Here is a 20,938-nt window from a genome sequence, read left to right on the forward strand (position 1 = left end):
GCCAGCACAAGGCCACCCCTGATGTCTGAGGCTTCTGACTCTGGTGAAAACCAGTACCCCATCCTCACCTCCTGTTAACACCCCACTTCCCACCCGTTCGTGCTATCACTAGGAACTGGGGTTGTATATATCTGGGCCTCCAACCCCAGTCTCTCCAAATTCTAGAACAACTAAGAATTCACACCTGACCGATGGTGAGACCTCCCGAGTCAGACCTGAACCACATTCCTGAGCTCATCCTGGCGCTCAGCCAGTCTTCTCTAAACCCTGCTCCCACGTGACTACTGTTCTTCCTCCCTGGATGGGTCCAGGGTGTCTATGCCATTGACTCTTATGTACCAGAGAACATTTGTTGAAGAGTAATAAACTATATCCCTTTCACACTTTCAAATGAGAGCATATTCTGAATGTCCAGAAGACACTACAAGATGGTCCAAAGGAGGGCTAAGATGCTTGTCTAAAATAACAAATTCACATAAGTACGAAGAGCTGAAAACGTGTATGGAGGGCTTCCATGGGGCGGTGAGACTTTTTGTTGGCTGGCTGGTTGGTTGGTTGGTTGGTTGGTTGGTTGGTTGGTTGGTTTTACATACCAGTCGAATTTTCCCTCCCTTCTCTCCTTCCAATTTCTCCCCCAAGCCCCACCCACTCCTCCTCCTCTGTTTCTCTTCCCATATGGGATGAACCTCCCATGGATATAAGCCAGCCATGGCACATGAAGTTGCAATGAGACTAGAGGCTCCCTCTTCTATTAAGGTTGAATGAGCCAATCTAACAGGAGGAATAGGTCCTAAAAACAGGCGACAGAGTCAGAGTCAGCCTCTGCTCTCGCTGTTAGAAGTCTCACAAATCAAGTTACACAATTGTAACATGATGTAGGAAGTCTTACAGTTAGTGGTTACCTGCCTACTGGGGCGTGGCCTCTTATACTATATATGCTGATGCAGAGCCTACCTCCGTTCTTTTCCGGCCTCTCTGTTCCCGTTGCGGATTTCGATTTCTGATCTCCGTTCCAGCAGAGGATTCTGATTTGTGAGTTTACCCCTAAATAAATAACCACCTATTTCTCAATTCTGAGTTAGTATGGGATTTCTTTTAAGCGTCCTTCTTCAGTGACACACTTGCAGAGGGCCAAGGTCAGTCCCATGCAGGTTCCCTGGTTGTCGGTTCAGTCTTTGTAACCTCTGTGAGCCCAGGTTAGTTGGTTCTCTGGGGTATTTGTGGTGCCCTTGTCCTGCTGGCTCCTACAAAATGCAGTAGCAAGTGGTACCTCTACAGAGAGCCTTTTAGAAGAATATTTTCATTGCATCTCCAGAGAAGTAGTACCCCAAAGCTAGAGTGTGTTCCCAATCTGTACATAAGCAACAACGGGAAACAAAGTGGCCTCGTGCCTCAAACAAGGGATCCAGAAAAATAAATGAGAGGCAACAGGAAATAAATGCACGAATGAGCAATGCTTTGGACAGTCGTGTAGCTTGAATTTAAGGTGTGAATCTTAGAGATAAGTGAGTAAGGTTCTTGTCCACATTTAGAAGGGCAGGTATTGCCTTTGTCTATTCTAGCACCGACCGCCATCTCTACCACAGACAGCCATAGGTCCTCAGTTCAACCCACTGACAGTGCAAGCTCTTTATTCCAACACCTCTTCCCTGGAAATGAGAGTACATCTTTGCTCTGGTCTAGGGAAACTTAAAAATTGATATTTTTATCCAAAAGATAGCTAGCAAATGAACTGAAAAACACATATTCTGGTAGCTAGCTTTTTAAAATTGTTTTTATTGAGCTATACATATTTCTTTGCTTCCCTCTCTGCTTCTCCAATCTTTTCTTCCCTCTTTCATGCTCCCCCCACACACTCCCAATTTACTCAGGAGATTTTGTCTTTTTCTCCTTCCTATGTAGATCCATGTATTTCTCTCCTAGAGTTTTCTTTGTTGTCTAGATTCTTTGGGGTTGTGGACTGTAGGCTATTTTTTCATGTCTAAAAGTCACTTATGAGTGAGTAGATCATATAATGTGTTTGTCTTTCTGGTAGTTAGCTTTTAAAATTACATAAAGCTTATTTTCTATTTTTATTTCTTTAGTTTGATATATTTTTTCTTCTCATTGATAATATCAACTATACCTTTAACTTAAATCCAACATATACCAAATAAAAACCAATTTTGACTGACAGAAAATTAATACTTATAATCAATAAATACATCAAAAATTAAGCACCCCAAAATTATGTGATCCTGTCAACAAGTGAGCAGATGAATCAGACAGTTCTCAGAGAGATAAAAACAAATGTTCACTAAAAATATGAAAAAAGCAATCATCTTTATTTATCAGGGAAATGTTAATTAAACCTACATTAGGATCTATCTCATCCAAGTTAGAATGGCTATCACCAAAAAAACAAATGACAGAAAATGCTAGTGAGGATGTAGGGGAAGGGAGACATATGTGTGTGTGTGTCTGTGTGTGTGTCTGTGTGTGTGTGTGTGTATTGTTTCTGGTGACACAAACCAGTGTAGCCACTGTGAAAATCAATATGAAGGTTCCTCAAAAACCTGAGAAGAAAGTTACCATGTGTTTCAGCTACACCACTCCTGAGCATCTACTAGAAAAAAATTAGGTCAACACACCTCAGAGACACATGTAGATCCTAGTTTATTACTATGCTAGTTACAGAATGTAGGATGTAGAATCAGCCAGGATGCCCTTCAGCAGATGAAAAGACTTTTAAAAACAGAGTGCGCGCGTGCGCGCACACACACACACACACACACACACACACACACACACGTGAATTTTATTCAACCATAAAGAAAAATGGAATTAATGTCATTCTCAGGAAAAAAGATGGAGTTGGAGATACTGTTTTACGAAATTAGCAAGATTCGGAAAGACAAATTTCATGTTTTCTCTGGTTATCTTAGCTTCCTATTGCTGTGACAAAACACTATAACCAAAATCATCTTGAAGAAGAAAGGGCTTATTCACCTGACAGCTTGTAGACCATCATCCAGGGAAGACAGTGCAGGCGCTCAGGTGGGGGCCTGGAGGCAGGAACTGATGCAGAGGCCATGGAGGAGTGCTGCTTACTGGCTTGCTCTTTATGGCTTGTTCAGCCTGCTTTCTTGTGCTATTCTGTGATCACCAGCCCAGAAACAGCACCATCTACAATGATCTGGGCTCTCCCACATCAATCATTGATCAAGACAATTCCTCACAGAGTTGCCTACAGGCCAATCTCATGAAGAGATTTGTTTTTGATTAAGATTTTCTCTTCCCAAATATATCTAGGTTTGTGTCAAGCTGACAAAAATCAGCCAGCATACCCATGCAGTTTATTTTTATATATGTGTGTGTGCATGTATATATTCATGCACACACACACGTGTGTGTGCCTGATTTTGAGGATATATAGACTCTTACATGTGTTTGTTTGTTTGTTTGTTTTTTGTTTTTGTTTTTTATGTGTTTGTTTTTAACCCTCAGAGAAGCCTTGCCTTCAGAATTAGCTTCTTGGTTCTCACTCTACTGTTTATCAGAGCTTTGCAATTATTTGTTTATGATGATTTCCCCATAATTTTATAAGCCTCTAAAGATTGCATACTCTATGTATAATTGATATTCCCAGGACCTGACTCAATGCTTTGAAAGCAGCAATAAATAAATAAATGCTGGACTGAATTTATTGGTAGTGAAATTGATGGAAAGTTCCCGAATGTATATAGCTTCTTTAGTAATACATGCCAAGCAAATGCCAAGACAAACTAATTTAACTTCAATATATTTGTTGTAAAAAATATCTTAAAATAGTACATCATATTTTTGGAAGTTGACAGTCCAAAACTAAATTGAACACACACAGAGAATATCTGAAGACTTGAAGAATCACCTGTCCTATAATTATATGTTTGATCATTCCTAACTCACTAAAATTAAACACAAATTTCCAGATATGAAATAGAGTTTTGATCATTTCTAACTCATTAAAATTAAATACAAATTTCAAGTTATAAAAATAGGAATTATTTATAATTTTCTCATGAACCACAAATGGATACTTGGCTAGATTTATCTTTATGACTTCTAGTGCCTGGATACCAGGAAATTGTAATTTTCATATATTCAAAGTAAGAAGGTGGAAATAGATCATGGAAGGTTTTATGTCTTGTAGATTTCTTTTTGCAGACTTTAATGTACTTGAAAAAAATTATGCACTTGCTTTCTAGGCCAAAGCTTTGTTTATATTGATCTGAGAATGAGAAAAGTTTCATTTATTATTCTTATTTAGATCATCCACCTATCAGTCATAGAGACTGAGCTGTGTTAGCTGAGAGGGGAAGACAGAAAAGAACTCAGGGCTGCTTTGGGAAAAAGTATCATACTATATTCCTTCTTAAAACTTACACTTTGTATTCGTACTTAGATTTTAACAGCTTTCTTGAGGTTGGCCCTTTTAGAGTATCCAAACGGCTCTGCAGTCATTAGCATCATGAAATTTCAGAATGCTTTCTTCACACAAGGGAACCACCATAATCTTCAACAGCTACATTCTGTTTTCCCCTCTCAGTCCAGAAAGCTCTGATCTAGACATGGAGATTCTATCTAAACGCAGTATTACAAAATGTAGTCTTTTGTGACTGTTTTTCACCTAGCATGTTCCAAGCATGTTATAGCATTGATTCATGGATTTATAGGTAGCTTCTTTGCTTCTTTCTATGGCTAAGTAATATCATATTGTAAAGATGTAATATTTTGTGTGTGTGTTGGTTGATGGGTTTCTGGTATTTCTATATTTGAGTTCTTGTGCATATGACCCCTGTGAACATTCATATCTAACATGCTATATAAATACATTTTTCAGGTCTTTGGGATTTATACTTAGGAAAGAATTGCTGATTGTTCACCATCCTGAGGTACTATTAAAGTGCTTTCCAAAACTGATCGCCCCGTTCTAAAATCCCACCTGCCACGTGTCCATATTCCTTCTTATTTCTTTCTCACATTACCCCTCCTAGTGTGCCTGTCGTGTAAGTGTCGCTGTGTGCCGGCTGCATCCTTCATTCATGCTCAGTTTCCAAGAGCTCCTAGGGAGGTTTTCTCTATACTCTTTGTACAAGGCCCTTAACAAATGAATGATTTGCGAATCTTCTCTCCTTTTCTGTGGGTTCTCTTTCCACGTTTGGTTATATCTCAATGTGTGTGTGTGTGTGTGTGTGTGCACTTGTGTTCCAGAAAGACATCATGAAATTTTTAAAAATCAGGAGACCATTGTGAAGTAAATCAGAAACCTACCCAACTCTCTACAAAGTACTTACCAACTGAGTATGCAGAATAAAACATGCAGCCATCCAACACTTGCTCATCCAAGGGAAAACCTAGATTAAGCCAGACATGGGGTGCCTCAAGAATTTTTGATCAGTAAAGTCAGCTGAAGCATAAAACAGGCTCTGTAGTTTTGCCTTCTACTTCAACTGTGGGATAAAAGAGCATACCACACCAGGATTATCACGTTCCTTCTAGGTGCTGAAGGGGATGTAGTAGCTACCTCTCTGTTCAGTGGGCGCTAGTTAGCATCCTAGCAGAGCAGTACGTCAGTCTTTCATGTTGTTATATATTAAGGAACAGTATATTGTCTAATATATATAGATATACATATATTATAATAATATATGTATTATTAATGATATGTATATTATCATACATAATATATATGTGTATATATTGTATAATATATTAATATATAATTATATGATATATAATTATAATATATTATTATATAATATATTATAATGATGTTATTAATATATGTATTAATAATGTATATAATCTATATATATATTATATGGGTAGAATCAAGCCCCCAGATGCAAGGACATTGATGTAAACAATTATACCTTCCCTTAACAGACACACAAAACACGTGCCAAACCCAGGCATTGTGTTAGGCAAAGGGAACTCAGGAAAGACTAAGGCAGATTGATACTAATAATGATTTCCATATGTGTTTGGGGAAAAAATTAGAATTTAGCTACTCCAGCTAGGAATAGTGGTTAGGGTAAGACAACCCAATAGCATTTATCGATTTATTAAATATATTCATGTTTATTTCACAGCTACTTACTGAGCACATAATATGTGCATAGTACAAAGTACAGGCGCTATACAAAAAATAAAAACAGCCCAACCCAAGAGCTGGCAGATACGCGACCGCGCCAGCAAAGGAAGCAGTATCATGCAACGGGTGCTAGACGAAAGTCTCACAATGCATAGAGCTTCCCTTAACCCCCGACACCTGCCACTTGCCTAGACCTGAGTCCAGAGCATGACCGGCACTTGGCAATATCCGCCAATAGAGCAACAGCATGCCCGTGACCCATCCAGAGAATGGGCTTCTCTCCTATCCAGTCCTCAGAACACAGCAGTGTGAGAGGGTGAAACTCTTATGAGCTTCATTAAGAAGCAGACTAGCCATGCCTAGTGGGGTTTGTAGTCCCAGGACCAAGAGACAGAAGCTGGAGGATTGTTACAAATTCAGGGTCAGCCTCGGTTACAGAGAGATGTCCAGGATAGCTGAGGTCCACAGTGAAACTCTGTGAAAGGAAGGAAGGGAGAGAGGGAGACGAGCTGGGATGGGAGTGGGGGGTGGAGCGAGAATTAAAGGAGACTGAAGGGAGATGGTGTATACTAATGTTCTTGGGCTGTGAGTGTGGAATCTGGCCTACACCACTAAGGCCCTCCCTCTCCCCATGGCATTGGGACACAGAGGCCCCTGAACTCTTCCCTGCCTAAATGTGCTTCTCTCCAAAAGCAAAGCCAAGTGTGGGATCCCAGAGTGAAACTCAGGAAGTTCTTAACTGAAACAAAACCACGAGTGTTGTGGTGCATTTCAGACCTCAGGAACCTGTCCAGAGAGATGTTTCGCAGCCTCTCCATGGTACCCTGAGCCATGTCTAAGACAGACCAAACAGGCTGAGGAAATTAAATCTTTTAAATGTATGATTTTAATGATACAGGAAAATGAATAAGACACAGCCCCTACAATCAAGCTAGAGACAGTCTAGCTGACAGAGAGGCAAGTGCAGACCATTATATTTCTATTATATTTCTGAAGGTGCTAACTGGGGTAGAGAGTGAACTTGGAGGTGTATTATAGGAAGGGTTGTGTCTCAGTGTGGAGCCACTCGATGCCCTGGGACAACAGGCTTGAAAGGGTGACCTGGAGCTGGGAGGCAGCGCAGCAGTAAAGCGCTTGGCTAGCCTAAGGAAAGCCCCGGGGCCCACCAACCTGGGGATGGAGAGATGGAGAGAATAAAGAAGGGAAGAAGAGAGGACAGGAGTTGATAAGAAGGAAAAAGAAGCATCCAGCCTAGGAGATCAGAGGTGGCCTCTGTCTGGAGATCTAAGAGAGTTTTGTGGAAGACATATATTTGAAGGGGAATTTAGAGAGCGATCTGGTACGACAAACAGGGAAGCATGTCACCCAGAGGGTCCAGCTGAGCAAATGTCAGCACACAGAGGTGACGAGGACACCACCATGGGCTGGGGATATGGGGATTGGGAGACAGAATAACACTCAGGGGTACTCATCCCAAGACAGGAGTTCATCCTGAAAGCCACCTGTACTTGCTTGCTAAATGTCATGGAGACAATGCATTTCCTCCCACTAAAGAATGGAAGTTTATCTTCCTTCGAAAAGCAAAAGAACTCATCCATTATATACGTTGCCTGTCGCTGGCCAAAAGGACTTGATTGCTTATCTTTCCCACTGCTATGTGCAAATATCTCACAAAAGCATCTTGATGGAGAAAGGGTGGATTCTGGCTTACCACCCAAGGGGAGCTCATCACGGTGGCGAAAGCTTAGAAGGGGAGCACGGGGCAGCTGCTCATCACATCTGCAGCTGGGAAACAGCAGAAGCTGAATGCTAGGGATCAGCCGCCCTTTCCTTCAGGACTCCAGCCCATAGAACACTGTTACCCACAGTAAAGGTGGGTCTTTCCACCTCAGTTTACTGTTACTCAAAAGTCTCTCAAAGTCACTCCCCTCCCCCTTTCCGGGTTCATCTCTTCAATGATTCTGAAGCCTGTTGACTATTAGACACTATTAGGCAGTCGATAATCACTAATAGTCATCACAAGGACTCTCCAGACAGGGATGCCTAGAAAGGGTTTACCCTTAATATGCCCCTGGATAGCCACTTTGCCACTACTGTGTGTGGAGCGGGGGTATTCACCCTGGTACCTTCATTCCGTGAGTCGTGTAGTAAGACAGGATCCCCACCGACTCAGGACAAGGCACTGGGGACAAATGACTTGGGAATTCTTATTGTCCCATGCTGTTTTTTATTCCAGGCAGGTCATCCTCTCTGTGGTGCACCCATGCTTCCCACAGGGACTGATGTCAGGGGAAAGGCGGGACTTATAGGAGACACTCTTGTTCAATCCTCCTCGCAGGAAAAACACTAAGACTCTGAAATACGTCTTCCCCTTGCTATACCAACTGCATGTAAAAACAGAGAAAGTTCAGACATGAGAAAAATACCTTCAGCACAGTTTGCCTCTTTCTCTTTTGACTGATGTCTGGCAGGATATCTTTCTTCTCTTACTCTCTTGATGGATGTGGGCATCACAGGAACTTTGATTTTCCTTGGTGGGTTATAGATGCCCCTTCTCTACCATCAGCAATCCTCTTCCTGACTTTATGAAAGATCCAGAAAAAATGAGGTTTTTTAGATTTGTGTCTTGGATAGTTTTATGGCTAGCATCACTTCTGAGATGAAATAACTTCAAGAATAAGTTGCTTATTCTATGTGTATATATAAATCTGTAAATCATACTTTAGAATATTCTCAGTCACAAACAGGAGGGATCCCTAGAATCATATAAGCCTGAGGCAGGTTGCTCTCACAGTAGCAAGGTGTGTACGGAAATCAAATATTCCCTCCTGAGACAGACTTCAAGGACTTAATACATGTCCTGCCTCAACTTTGACAAAGCACAAACTAGCTTATTGTAAACTTACCAAGAAGCAGAAAGGAAGCCTAGCAGTAGTGACACATGCCTTTAATCCCAGCACTTGCAAGGCAGAGGCAGGTGGATCTCTGTGAGTTCAAGGCCAGCCTGGTCTACAGAGTGAATTTCATCCAGGACAACCAAAGCTACAGAGAGAAACCTTGTCTCAAAAAGCAGACAACAAACAAAAACAACAACAAGGAAAAGCAGACAGGAGGCTTACAAACCATGTAACTAACAATAAACCAAAACTTACCAACACAAATAAAAAACATTTTAAATCCACAGATGCCTACAATTCAACTCTAACATCTTGGGTTTTATATCTTCACAGAATTCTCCCAAACTCTTTTGTCCTAAAAACAGAAGCTTTGACATCGATGCCATCTACAGCGTGATTGATGATGCCAAGCAGTACGTGTACATCGCCGTCACGGACTACCTGCCCATCTCCAGCACGAGCACCAAAAGGTCAGGGGCTTGGCAACCTGTGCTGTAGGGTGCTCAGGCCTCTGGGCTCTGAGATTCTGTGCTGCCGTAGTGGACATCTGCAAACGGTCCCTAGTGCATTGCTTCCCCAAGTGGGTCCAATTTAAAGGCTAGGCAGAACATATGATGTTCAGAGGCAGAACATATGATAAAACTTTTGGGAGAATAATCACACATAATGTGGAACCACACCCAGGCATTCCGTCTTTTGCTTGCTTGCAGCAAGGGCACATCTTTGGCTGCTTGTCGGCGTTTTCAGTAATTAGCTTGACCAGGAAACACTTTCCAAAATGCGCATTTCTGACGGCGGATGAGGTCCTCCGTCATTCAGAAAATTGTAATTTCAAAATAGCCATTTAGTGAGCTTAAATGATTAAGAGTACCATATATTACTTGAATATTTTTCGTCTTGCGGATCCCACATATGCATAATATGTAGCATCTTTATGCAAATGTCTGTAAGACTGCAAAAAGCCTGCCAGAAACGGGTCGCTTCATGACCGTGGGAAAGCATTTTGAGCTATAAGAGGCGTGCTATTAAGACAGAGCTACTTTAAGACATCAGGCATCTTTTGAATGTTCATGGATTTTCCCACTCACTTTCCCATCGCTCCTATGCCTCCTCTTTATGCTCTTCTCGTTTCTTGTTTATCTGACTTTAGAGTAAATGATAGAGTCAGCTTTCTCTGGAAACATAACACATTGTGTCCGGTTGTCTGTTACCAAGGAGAATAGAGGACCAAGTTCACAGGATTCTAGGATTATGACTCAAGACTGGCAAAACTTTGTTTCATGGTCTTTCATTGTCAGGTTGGGAGTCCGTGGTATGTCCTGGTGCATACCTGTATTCCCAGATTTTGGGAGACTGAGCAGGAAGGTCACAAGTTCAAGATCATCCAAGGTTACATCGTTTAAATCCGGTCTAAGCTACAAGGTGAAACTTTGTCTCAAAGAAACAAAAATCTTAACAAGTAGGGGAAAATGTAAAGACATTTAAAGAGCTAGAGACCAACCTGAAAGCTCATATCTTAGTTATTTATCATTCTGGCTGTTGTTCAAATACTTCTTGTATTGTGAGTAAAGATGCCATGATGAAACACATTGATTCGTGTGCTAACCTTTAAAAAATCATTTTTTTAAAAAAAGGGAAACATTTATTTACCTCAAATATAGAAGGAGTCAACAGACCAAAGAAAGTTTCCACCAAGCTCAGCTCAGCAAATAAATAAGCTTTCTAGTGCTGCCTACAGGGGCATGGACAGAAACAAAATAAAATTTTAAACCTATAATTTCAACTTTCTTTATTTTTAAGATTTTTTTATTATGTATACAGTGTTCTACCTGACTGCCAGAAGAGGGCACAAGATCTCATTATAGATGGTAGTGAGCTACCCTGTGGGTGCTGGGAATTGAACTAGGAACAGCCAGTGCTCTTAACCTTTGAGCCATCTCTCCAGCCTCTACCTTCACCTCTCTAAATAAAAGAGCACAGAAGAGAAATATGTAGCTCAAACATTCAGACTATAATTACATTCTTCTCAGTCATACAAATAAGTTTTATTTAGAAATCAAACTGATCCTAAAAAGTGGAGAGGTTCAGAAGTGACAGAGATGATCTAAACACACATCATCTTTAGAGACAGTGTTGGGATTCCTGCCTTTCCAGCTAGCAGAGCGTGCGGTGGTGATGCGATAAAACCTACAGTTAAAAACATAGCAGTCCCAGACTGGGATCCAGCTCAGAGAGAGAGAGCACTTGCCTAATGTTCATTCCCCACCACAAACAAGCAGTGGCCACCAAAACTAATGAATGAGAGCGAGGCATAGTAGCAGATAGGCATGAAAAGGCCATGGTGGAACCTTGGATGCCAACCTAAAAAATTATTTTTTAAGTCGCATTTTAAAAAATGGAAAGCCCAATTTCACTTGTTCCTACCAGAGTCGACAAGGGCTCTTTCTTTCCATGATTCGCTGATTAGGACTCAGTTGGAGCTGTCCCTGGTTTGTCTCTTCAGTATGGGAAAGGCATCTTTCAGAAGGGCACAGGTATATGAGTGAAAGATGAGTGGGCATGTCAAGGTTCAGTAATCTTCTTCCCCTACAGTTTAACCACAGTCTAAAAATATCAAATGGAAAGTTCTGGAAAAAAAGCAATTTATGGAGGGGAATGAATATGATCAAAATATATTGTATGAAATTCTCAAGGAAGTAATAAAACACTATTTAAAAAATCAATTGATAAGTTTTAAACAGGTCTTATTATAATATATTATATTGCTAAAAGTGTGCTGCTTTATTAGTTATTACTGCCAGTACTTCTTTGCAGAGCCTGCACATTGAAGACTAAGCAGGGGACAAATCGTATCTACTAGTATCTGAAGTTTTCCAGGACTTCTCTGGGGGTCTCTGGAAGATCCCCATGAATAACGGGAAACTACTATCCTAACAGCCTTCATTCATGTATAAATTTAACAACTGACTGTTGAGATGTGTGCATTTATGATTACAATGAACTCACATGGTCACTGGAATGCTAACTGAAGCAGGGAGAGAGGCACAGGAAAGATTACTGGAGCACAAATGCATGACATGAACGGCACTGAAGGTGTTTACAGAAAATAGCAGTGAAACGTACCCACAATGCCGTGCCAGAACTGGAGGAAGCTTATCGAGCAAGTGTTATGTAATTACAACATAAAGCATTCACGAAGTAGACAAGAAATGGTGGGGAATGGGAAAGGGGATTTTTCCAGGTAAAGAGGACAGAGTGAGTAAACTTCAGAGTGGACCAAAACGCCTGCCAGGTTCAATGCTGGATTGCACAGCCCAAGATACGGCAGCAAGAAAACATTCTGGAGAGGAAGCAGGGATGAGGGGCACAGGGGTAGGGAGGCTGCTCATAGGGAGTCTCGTGATTTGGGGAAGGCACTGGCGTCTTAAAAGGGGTAGCAGGATCACACCTGCTTGTAAGCAGCCATGTTGGTGATCATAGAGGTGAGTTTGGCAGAGAAAAGAATTGAGGCAAGGGACCGATTTAGAGTAGAAGGTTGGGGTGAGTGTTCTTGGTAGTCCCTAGAAATTGACAAGAGAAAATTCTAATGTCACCCAGGGTTTATGTCCTGCAAAGATCAAGAGGAAGGTAGAGGGACAAGTGGCCTGCAGGTGATCATAACTGGAATTGGGTTGTCCAGGTAAAAGAGACAAGGAGGAGCTGAAGGACCTCTTAGATCTGTAGCCCATCGGGACTAAAGGACTGGCTTCATGTTGTTAAGAAAGGGAGTTTTGAGGTCGGGGGGGGGGGTCATAGAGGGTAAGAGGGTCAGAGAGCAGACCCTGGTGATGCTGTGGTTATAGCACTGACAGGCCGTAGATCTCAGTAACTGTCCAAACAGTGACTGAGCCTGGAATCTCAGCAGTATTTAAATGAGAAAGCAGAATCCCTACAAAGAGGTGAGAGAAGAAGGCATGATTTGAGGCTTAGTTAAGACAAGTGATGTAGGTGGGTTTTCCCACCTACATCAGACAAGACAAGTTACTGATTTGTCTTAACATAAGGGGTAAGTGATGCTTCTGAAATGACATGATGGGGAATGGGTAGAGCTGATGGCCGCATGCACACCTTAAGCCAAGAGTCTTCTGGGAGAACTGCTGTGGGAAGAGGCTTAGGGGACAGAGGAAACTGTTGGCGTGATGGAGGATTCCCAGCGTCCATCCCAGAGGAAGGAGGGAAAGGAGCTGTGAGATGCTGGGTCTATAGAGATGGTGTTAAAGATAATGCAGAAATAAGAGCATTGGGCAGCTCAGATAACCAGAACAGGCATTCATTAGAAAGTGAGGAATATCCTCAAAAAATAGAGGCTGTTGTGACATCTGGGAAGAGGCATGCAAGACTGCTAGCTAATTCTGCCCAAAAGTAGATGCTCCCACCACACAAGGCCTGGAAAGTGTTGGAGGTCTGCTGACGACAACCCAAGGGGGTCAGTTCATCTGAACACTAGCTCCACGTAGCTTCACCCCGTGAACCTGAGACCTTCTGTAAGGTCTATAGATAGGTCTTGTATAAGACCGTCTAGAAAGAGGTCCTAGAAAAACGTCACCTCTTGGTACCTAACTCTAAAGGCCCGTGTTCTCAATCTATCCTGCAAGTTGATTGACATGTTACAGAGTAAAGCTTTGCACAGAGGAACAGCAAAGCATTGTTGTGTAGTAAAATTCTTTCTCAGGTAGGTTTTTTTTTTTCCTTCCGCAGAACATACTGGCCAGATTTGGATGGGAAAATAAGAGAAGCCTTAGTCTTGCGAAGCGTTAAAGTCCGGCTCCTCATTAGCTTCTGGAAGGAGACTGATCCCCTCACATTTAACTTCATTTCGTCTCTTAAAGCTATTTGCACCGAAATAGCCAACTGCAGCTTGAAAGTTGTAAGTATTTTATCGCCTGGATTATCCAATAAAAAGGGCTTATTCCCTTCGCATGTCTATGAATGATGTTGGCACACGGCACACCCAGGGACGGGGGGAGTCGTGTAGAGGCCAGAGGTCAGCATCATCTGTCCTCCTCAAGTTTATTTTTTTTTTTGAGACAGGATTTCTCATGAACCTGAAGCTCACTGATGTAGATAAACTAGCTAGCCTAGCTTGCCACCCAGCTACCTGTCGCCATCTACCCCCAACACTAATGTTGCAGACGGCTTCCTGCCAAACTCTATGTGGATGTTAGGAATCCAAACTCTGGTTCTCACTTGTGCACAGGGAGCAAGCAGTTTACCCTCCCAGCCATCTCCGCAGCCCCTTCAAGTACACACTTTAACTGCTTCTTTCACCTGCTAATCTTATTTGTATCCTTAACGGAGTTGAACCCTTCATCCATCCACACTGACCCTGCCCACCACCCCACTTAGCCCAGACTCCTGGACTTGCTCCTGTCTCTTGTGCATGGGCTAATCCATCTCTGGATGCTCAGAGGAAGGCAATGTGGGGAGCCACTAGTAACCCATTTCTGCTACTTTTCTCCCTACTCTGACGGAATGTTGACCAGAAGCAACTGAAGGGAGGTAGGATTGATCTGAGTCCACAGTTCCATGGTGGCCAGGACTTGTGCCTTGCTGGCATAAGTTGACAGTTCAACCTGTTACATCTTGGCCTGTCAGGAAGGACAGACTTTGGGCTGTTATTAGGGACAGTATCTAACCCGTTAGTCCCACCCTTGCCCATAGATCTACTTCTTCAGGCAGATTCTACTTCTTCCCAATATATCACCCCCATAGACTAAGTGTTCAAACACATGAGCCTATGGAAGGCATTTCACACTCAAACCCTAGTACCCATGTGTTGTCAGAGAATGCTCATTCATTCCGGCCACCCAGATCCAAAATAATCACACAGAAACTTTATTAATTGCAATACTGTTTGGCCAATAGCTTAAGCATATTGCTAGCTAACTCTTGTATCTAAAATTAACCCATTTCCATTGTTTTATATTTTACCATGAGGCTCATGGTTTACCAGTACCAGCGCGCAGGTGTCTTTCTTCTCCAGCAGCTACGTGGTGTCTCTTTGACTCCACCTACTCTCTCCTCCTCTATCTGCCTGGAATTCCTGCCTTTCCCTATTCTGTGCTGCAAGAGACCCAGAGTAACTGCTTTATTAACCAACGGTATTCACAGCATACAGAGAGGAATCCCACATCACCTAATTCTAATTCTTGCCTCCTCCCTTCCGGGCCTTTGTGAGTGCTGTTTCCTCTGCCTGCATCCATCTTTCCCACCTTCAGCTGACTGATGACTGTTAATCTTTTCGCCTTTCGGCCTCAGTTTTCAAACCAAGCCCCTGTGCATTCAATGGCTGTGTGCCGAGACCCACTCTGTGATAGGCCCTGTGCTTCCTGAGGCATCTGTCAGCATGGGATGACAGAGTCTCTGAAGCATCCATCTTGAATCATAGCTTCCAGCGTATCCCTGACCCTCAGTATCCCAGAGACAGACAGAGGGAGGAGTGAGAGACATGATGGTTAGGCCTATAGGGGGTGAGCATCCTTTCAGCTTTTGTTCCATCACAGATGTCCTCACAGGATGACACCACAAGGCAAGGGAGGCTTGTTAGTGTGTCCAGCAGGGCAGCTGTGTCTCACTGGGACAAAGGAAATAGACTCACGGAATATCCTGGTCTATAGTCTCAGCACCCATTGTCTGTTTTCCTTTCTTCACCTATAGGGAACCCTAGAATTTCCATCCCTTTCTCCGTACAACTCTGTGCTTAACTTTAATTTTTAAAACTGATTCCTCTGCATATACTGGATTTTTGGGATCCTAGTCTGTTTGGATGCTCACCTTCCTGGACCTGGAGGGAGGGGGGAGGAACTTGAACTTCCCACAGGGCAGGAAACCCTGACTGCTCTTAGGGATGGAGAGGGAGGAGGAGAGGGAGTGGGGGGAGTGGGAGGGTGTTGGGAGGAGGGGCAGAAATGGAAACTTTTATAATTTAATAAACTTTGAAAAAAAAACTGAAGCAGACACCCCCATGTCTATGAGTTCGCAAATCATTGTAAGTATTAGAAATATGAAAACGGGTTTGTGGTTATTACCAGTCATCTGTCTTGTAGGCCAGATTTGAAAGTGTTTGAAATGTCCAAGACAGAGTAAGGATTTCAAACTGGGATTTGAAATCAAATACTAGGACTCAAAGCAGAGGTTGAAACAAGGGAGTCAGGTAAGGCCTGAGAGACCAGTCCAGCTGTCTGTGATGCCTCTTCATAGAGAAGAGAATGCTGGGGTTGCTTCATCTCAGGTACAGCATCACCCAGAGTACTGAAGTGGCACTCGCGGCTCCAGGGAAGTCACCAGATGTCTAGTCACCGACTGTCCCTAATGACTGGCATGAAGCCAATAGTGTTCACAATATGTGTTAAACTGTTAGGCACAAATGAAGGCAGTAAAAGGGAGGGGGAGGTGATCTGGGAAAGGCAGTGGTAAGATAGGCTCTGTCACCAGTGAGGAGAGCAGAGAGTACCCAGAACAATGCCCAAGTCGTTTTTTCCCCAGTGAGTTTCCTTATGACTATTTACAAACGCGTTGTTTATAGGAGCGTGGGCCCCATGTGAGGAGCTACACACCTGAAGAAAATGCCTCTCCCATCCCCATCAACCACAGACTGTTGATAATAAATCGCCAGGGACAGATGGAACCACATGATCCCCACCCCTGCTTCCATGACAGAGTGTTGATGGGCCCAGTCTTACATGTGCAGGTTATCACAGCTTATTTTAAATTCAAAGGTGCAACAACAGCTATGTCACGTCAAAAAGCGGGGGTTTTCTGCCTCTCCCTTCTCCGTCCCCCTTTCGGGTGTTCTGTGTGCCGTTGGGGAATAGAAGTTTCATCTATGGCTGGGCATTTATGGGTCACTTCTCCTCAATACTTGGAGTAATTATGAGTCTCTCTAGTAACTTCTGATCCCTACAGAAAGATGCTTTGTAGATCAAAGCTGATAGCAACGCTAATCTATGTGCATAAACATAGCTATTTAGAAGGCAATTTGACAGGAGCAGCATGCCCATTAAGCAAAATAAAGCAATAGCTTTCCCCACAGGGCATATGCCCTCCCAAGACGTGGGCTTTTGCCTGGGTTTCCAGTCCCAGACATGGACTCTCTTCTGTGGACCAAGCATTGCCCAGACTTTTCTTAGTTGTCATTTATGATCTGGTATTTCCCGGTGAGCATCCTGCACCCTGGAGGTCAGTGAGTGACATCACAGGATCCTCTGTTGAGTGTATGAGGTTTGCAGGAGCTTGGGCACACAGTACTGTACATTCACTCCCATGATCACTTTTGGTGTCTCTTCACCCAAAGTCAGGGGTCTTTCCTGCCATGCTGCTTCCTGCCCCCCACAGCGTGCTTGTGTCTAAGGCTCTTGCACTCGAAATCCCACAAGAAAAGAGGAATCCGCCACAGTAGCCTCTGCAGAACCCCTTCAGTTTCACTATTTTGGACACAGATGGTCATGAATCTTGAATAAGCCATACATTAATAGCTCACTGTTGGCCATTTTATAAAACAGAGGCCATGTATTTTTAAATGTCAAGGCAAGCACGGGTGGGAAGGAAACATGGCCCCATCATCTAGGACACAGATGGTTAGGGAACTTTTTACAAGAAAAGTAGGGTATAAAACTTTGGGTACAGTATGTCTGCAGGAAGCACCGAGCCCTGACAAGGCAGAGAGATGGTTTGGGACCAGGCAAGGTGCTCTGTCTCTACGTAGATGCGCTCCTCACCTGCCCAGATGTGGCTCGGTATCATTGAGGACATCGGAGAGAGACTGCTACTTGCAAGATTGTAACAGCTCAGGGCTGCAGACACGGCTCAGCAAATAAAAGCATGCACTGCTCCTGCAAAGGACAAGAGTTCAGTTCCCAGCATCCACATCAGGTGATGCAGGTGACTTACAACTATCTATACTTCCAGTTCCAGGAATGGGACATCTTTGACCCCTGTGGACACCTGCACTTACATGCACATACCCACACTTCAATACACATAAATATGTACACATAATTTCTTAAATTTTAATCTAAAAATATTTTCACAGCTATCTTGAATTACTTTATTTAATAAAGTAATTCTTTTTGGTCTCTTTGCGTCTTTCCCAGCACAGTAAGACCTCTAACAATGTCAGCGACACTGATCTGGTTTCTGCTGTCTCAGAAGTCTCCCCGATGAAGCTCAGAATAAAGGAGCCCTTAGTGATCGTCAGGTTACCCTTCCCCCAGCACGAAGTATAAGGCTAAACCAACTCTAACCATTTCTGCAACCCAAATTAGAACTTGCAGAACCTTATACATGAAGTCACCTTCCACATCTGGCCTCTGCTTCTCTTCCCTTCTAGCTCACAAAGGCTAGAGCTGAAAGACCTTCGAGGATCCATGTTCTCCACTGCAGTGGAGACTTGAAACCCTTGAGCTAAACCTTCAGAGTCCCAGGGGCTCATTCACAATGGATAATTCATCCAACCCTGGCCAAATTTCAAAGGCCTGCCTTCCCTGCAGCCAGGCCCCACTTCCCCAGCTTCTCTATTTGGGGCCTTGGGCAAAATAGAATGCTATTAATATCATAGTTATCATCATCATCATTATCATTTACTTTAGAGTCACACTGACACGAGAATTCCATAGTTTGAATTTTGTAATTTATTATTATTTTTAGTTGCCCATTCAAAAAGCCCGTGAACTTAGGTGTTCCAATGAAAACTATTTGTTCTTATGGCAAAATCTCTTTTGACCATTGCAGAGTCTCAGATGAATCAGTTAGTCATTGACATAATATAAGCACCAGGTAAGAATTCAGTTTGTTGGCATGCAAGACACGGAGCGCCTAGGGACTGCTTCCAGGGCCAGTGTGCCCTGCTCAGTAAGACAGGGAGAATTAAACAACCTCTTCGTTCTCACCCTGTTCAGAGAAGGAATTTTGTGTTCATTTGTTCACTTTGCAGAGTTAATCACAGAGCTAGTTGAGCATGCTAATTTTCTTTGTTGTTGCCTATATGGATGGAGAGTAAAAATAGCTTCCTCTATACAGAGTAACAAGAGTGTCATTTTAATAACCCAATGTGAGGTCTATTGCTGATATTTGGATAATAGGCTCCTTTGTGCTTGTGAACAAGACCCAAAACACTCTCAATTGACCTGCTTTGCTTTCTTACCAATTTTTTTTTTTTGGTTTTTTTTTTTTTTGTCTTACAGAAATTTTTTGATCTGGAAAGAGAGAATGCTTGTGCAACAAAAGAACAAAAGAACCAGACCTTTCCGAAATTAAACCGCAACAAGTACATGGTAACAGATGGAGCAGCTTACATTGGTGGGTATGGGGGCTGAAAAGTTCCTCCTTGGGCATCACCCAGACAGAAGGGGTCCGCCATAGTTATTAATGAGGTTGTGTGGCTAAAAGGCGTGAGGGTGAAGGCCAAGAGCTCTTCAGTTAAATAGACCTTCTCTCTACTCCATGGCTGCCAACCATGGAAGACAATTTATGGTCTGCATTCTGCACACATCCTCTGGTTCATTTGGCTCATTTTAAAAGGAGGAGACAAAGTGGGTTCTGGCATGGAACAGATACATGGACCCAAAATGCTTATTCTTCTGTCTACAAGATGAGATATCCCATTTTGGGGCTGTGAGGAGTCGCTACAATGTCAGGGAAACAAAGACATCCACGCCATCTTCTCACGGCATCTCTGCTATTTTCTAAATATCTAACGTGGAACAGTTCCCTGGAGCTCCCTAAATTTCAGCTTGCTGATTTGTGGTAGATGAGGCTGGTGTCAGTTTTTAACTTCACAGCGTAATGTTTAAATGAGAGATAATTCACACAAAGCACCTGGTACATGGATGATACCCAATTAATGTTAGCTGTTATTCTTAAGGCAATAAAGTTCCAGGAGCATAAATCATTATTACGCCGGTGGGATTATTCTAACTTGTCGCAGTGTGTGGGAGGCCAGGGTAATTCCTTCACTAGAATCATCCCAGATAGAGCTGATATTGTCTTTAAAAAGGAGACGCTCAAATGCTAAGGAATTGGGGTGATTATTACATCGCACAGGTGAAGTGGCAGCCTCAGCAGAGGAGGAAAACATGTTTGTGGGATGCAGAATGAATACAAAAACCCTATCAGTTATTTCTCTAAATTCCATGGCCGAATTAAAAACAAAAACAAACAAACAAACAAACATGCTTTACTTCACGAAGCACTTTTACCTTATTTAGTCCTGTTAGCATCACTACCAACATGGAGGAGAGCATAATCAAAGTTTAGAAATGAGGAGGATGTGGAGTCTGAATAAGGATGTAACTCGGCTGGGCAGGTGTCCAGAGAGGAGCTTTGTGTTCTGTCCGAACTACGGGGTCATTGCAATCCCAGCCTGAGAATATCAGTCTCTATTTTTCCTAATTACAACATTGCCTTCTTAAAATTAGAGCTGCATGCAGGCAAAGCACTCATAAATATTAAATAAAGAAAAAATTATAAAAACTTTAAAGACAAGTGACAAAAAATGCCTCAGAATTGTTAACTAAAAAAAAAAAATGGGAACTTCTGTCTAAATTATCTAAAACTTATGGATGAATCAAGACATGCACACAGTGGCTTAAGACCCCAAATCAAGATATTTCATTGTAGCTTTTATTTAAAGTAATATGCCATAGGCCCGTTCCAAAGAGGAAGACAGAACTCAATCCAAGACCAGACATGGTCGCTTATCAGCTAATGTTTATTGGTCTTCAAATGGCTCACCTGATATGCAAACATTTCTTGGACAAATTAAAGCAGTGTTTTAGAATCAGAAAAATCTGTGTTTATTTTTTAATTACAGCACTGACACAACTGGAAGATGGTAGAAAGTTGTGTAATCTCTTTTAAGTCTCAGTTCCCTGTCTGAGAAAGGGGGCAC

General features: G+C 42.6%; 1 protein-coding gene across 4 annotated transcripts in view; it reads left to right on the plus strand.

Annotated features, from left to right (window-relative positions):
• The window catches only part of Pld5 (phospholipase D family member 5), a 347,804-nt gene that overhangs the window by 315,388 nt on the left and 11,478 nt on the right, over window positions 1-20,938 (plus strand). For all 4 annotated transcript variants that reach the window (XM_085687656.2, XM_085687659.2, XM_085687658.2 and 1 more), the window contains exons 7-9: window positions 9,346-9,482; window positions 13,750-13,918; window positions 19,233-19,347. In XM_085687656.2, the coding sequence (XP_085543782.1) occupies window positions 9,346-9,482; window positions 13,750-13,918; window positions 19,233-19,347 (421 nt within the window). The remainder of the gene's footprint in view (window positions 1-9,345; window positions 9,483-13,749; window positions 13,919-19,232; window positions 19,348-20,938) is intronic.

The sequence above is a fragment of the Myodes glareolus genome, chromosome 5, assembly GCF_982192425.1.
Source record: "Myodes glareolus chromosome 5, mMyoGla1.1, whole genome shotgun sequence".
NCBI classification, from domain to species: Eukaryota; Metazoa; Chordata; class Mammalia; order Rodentia; family Cricetidae; genus Myodes; species Myodes glareolus.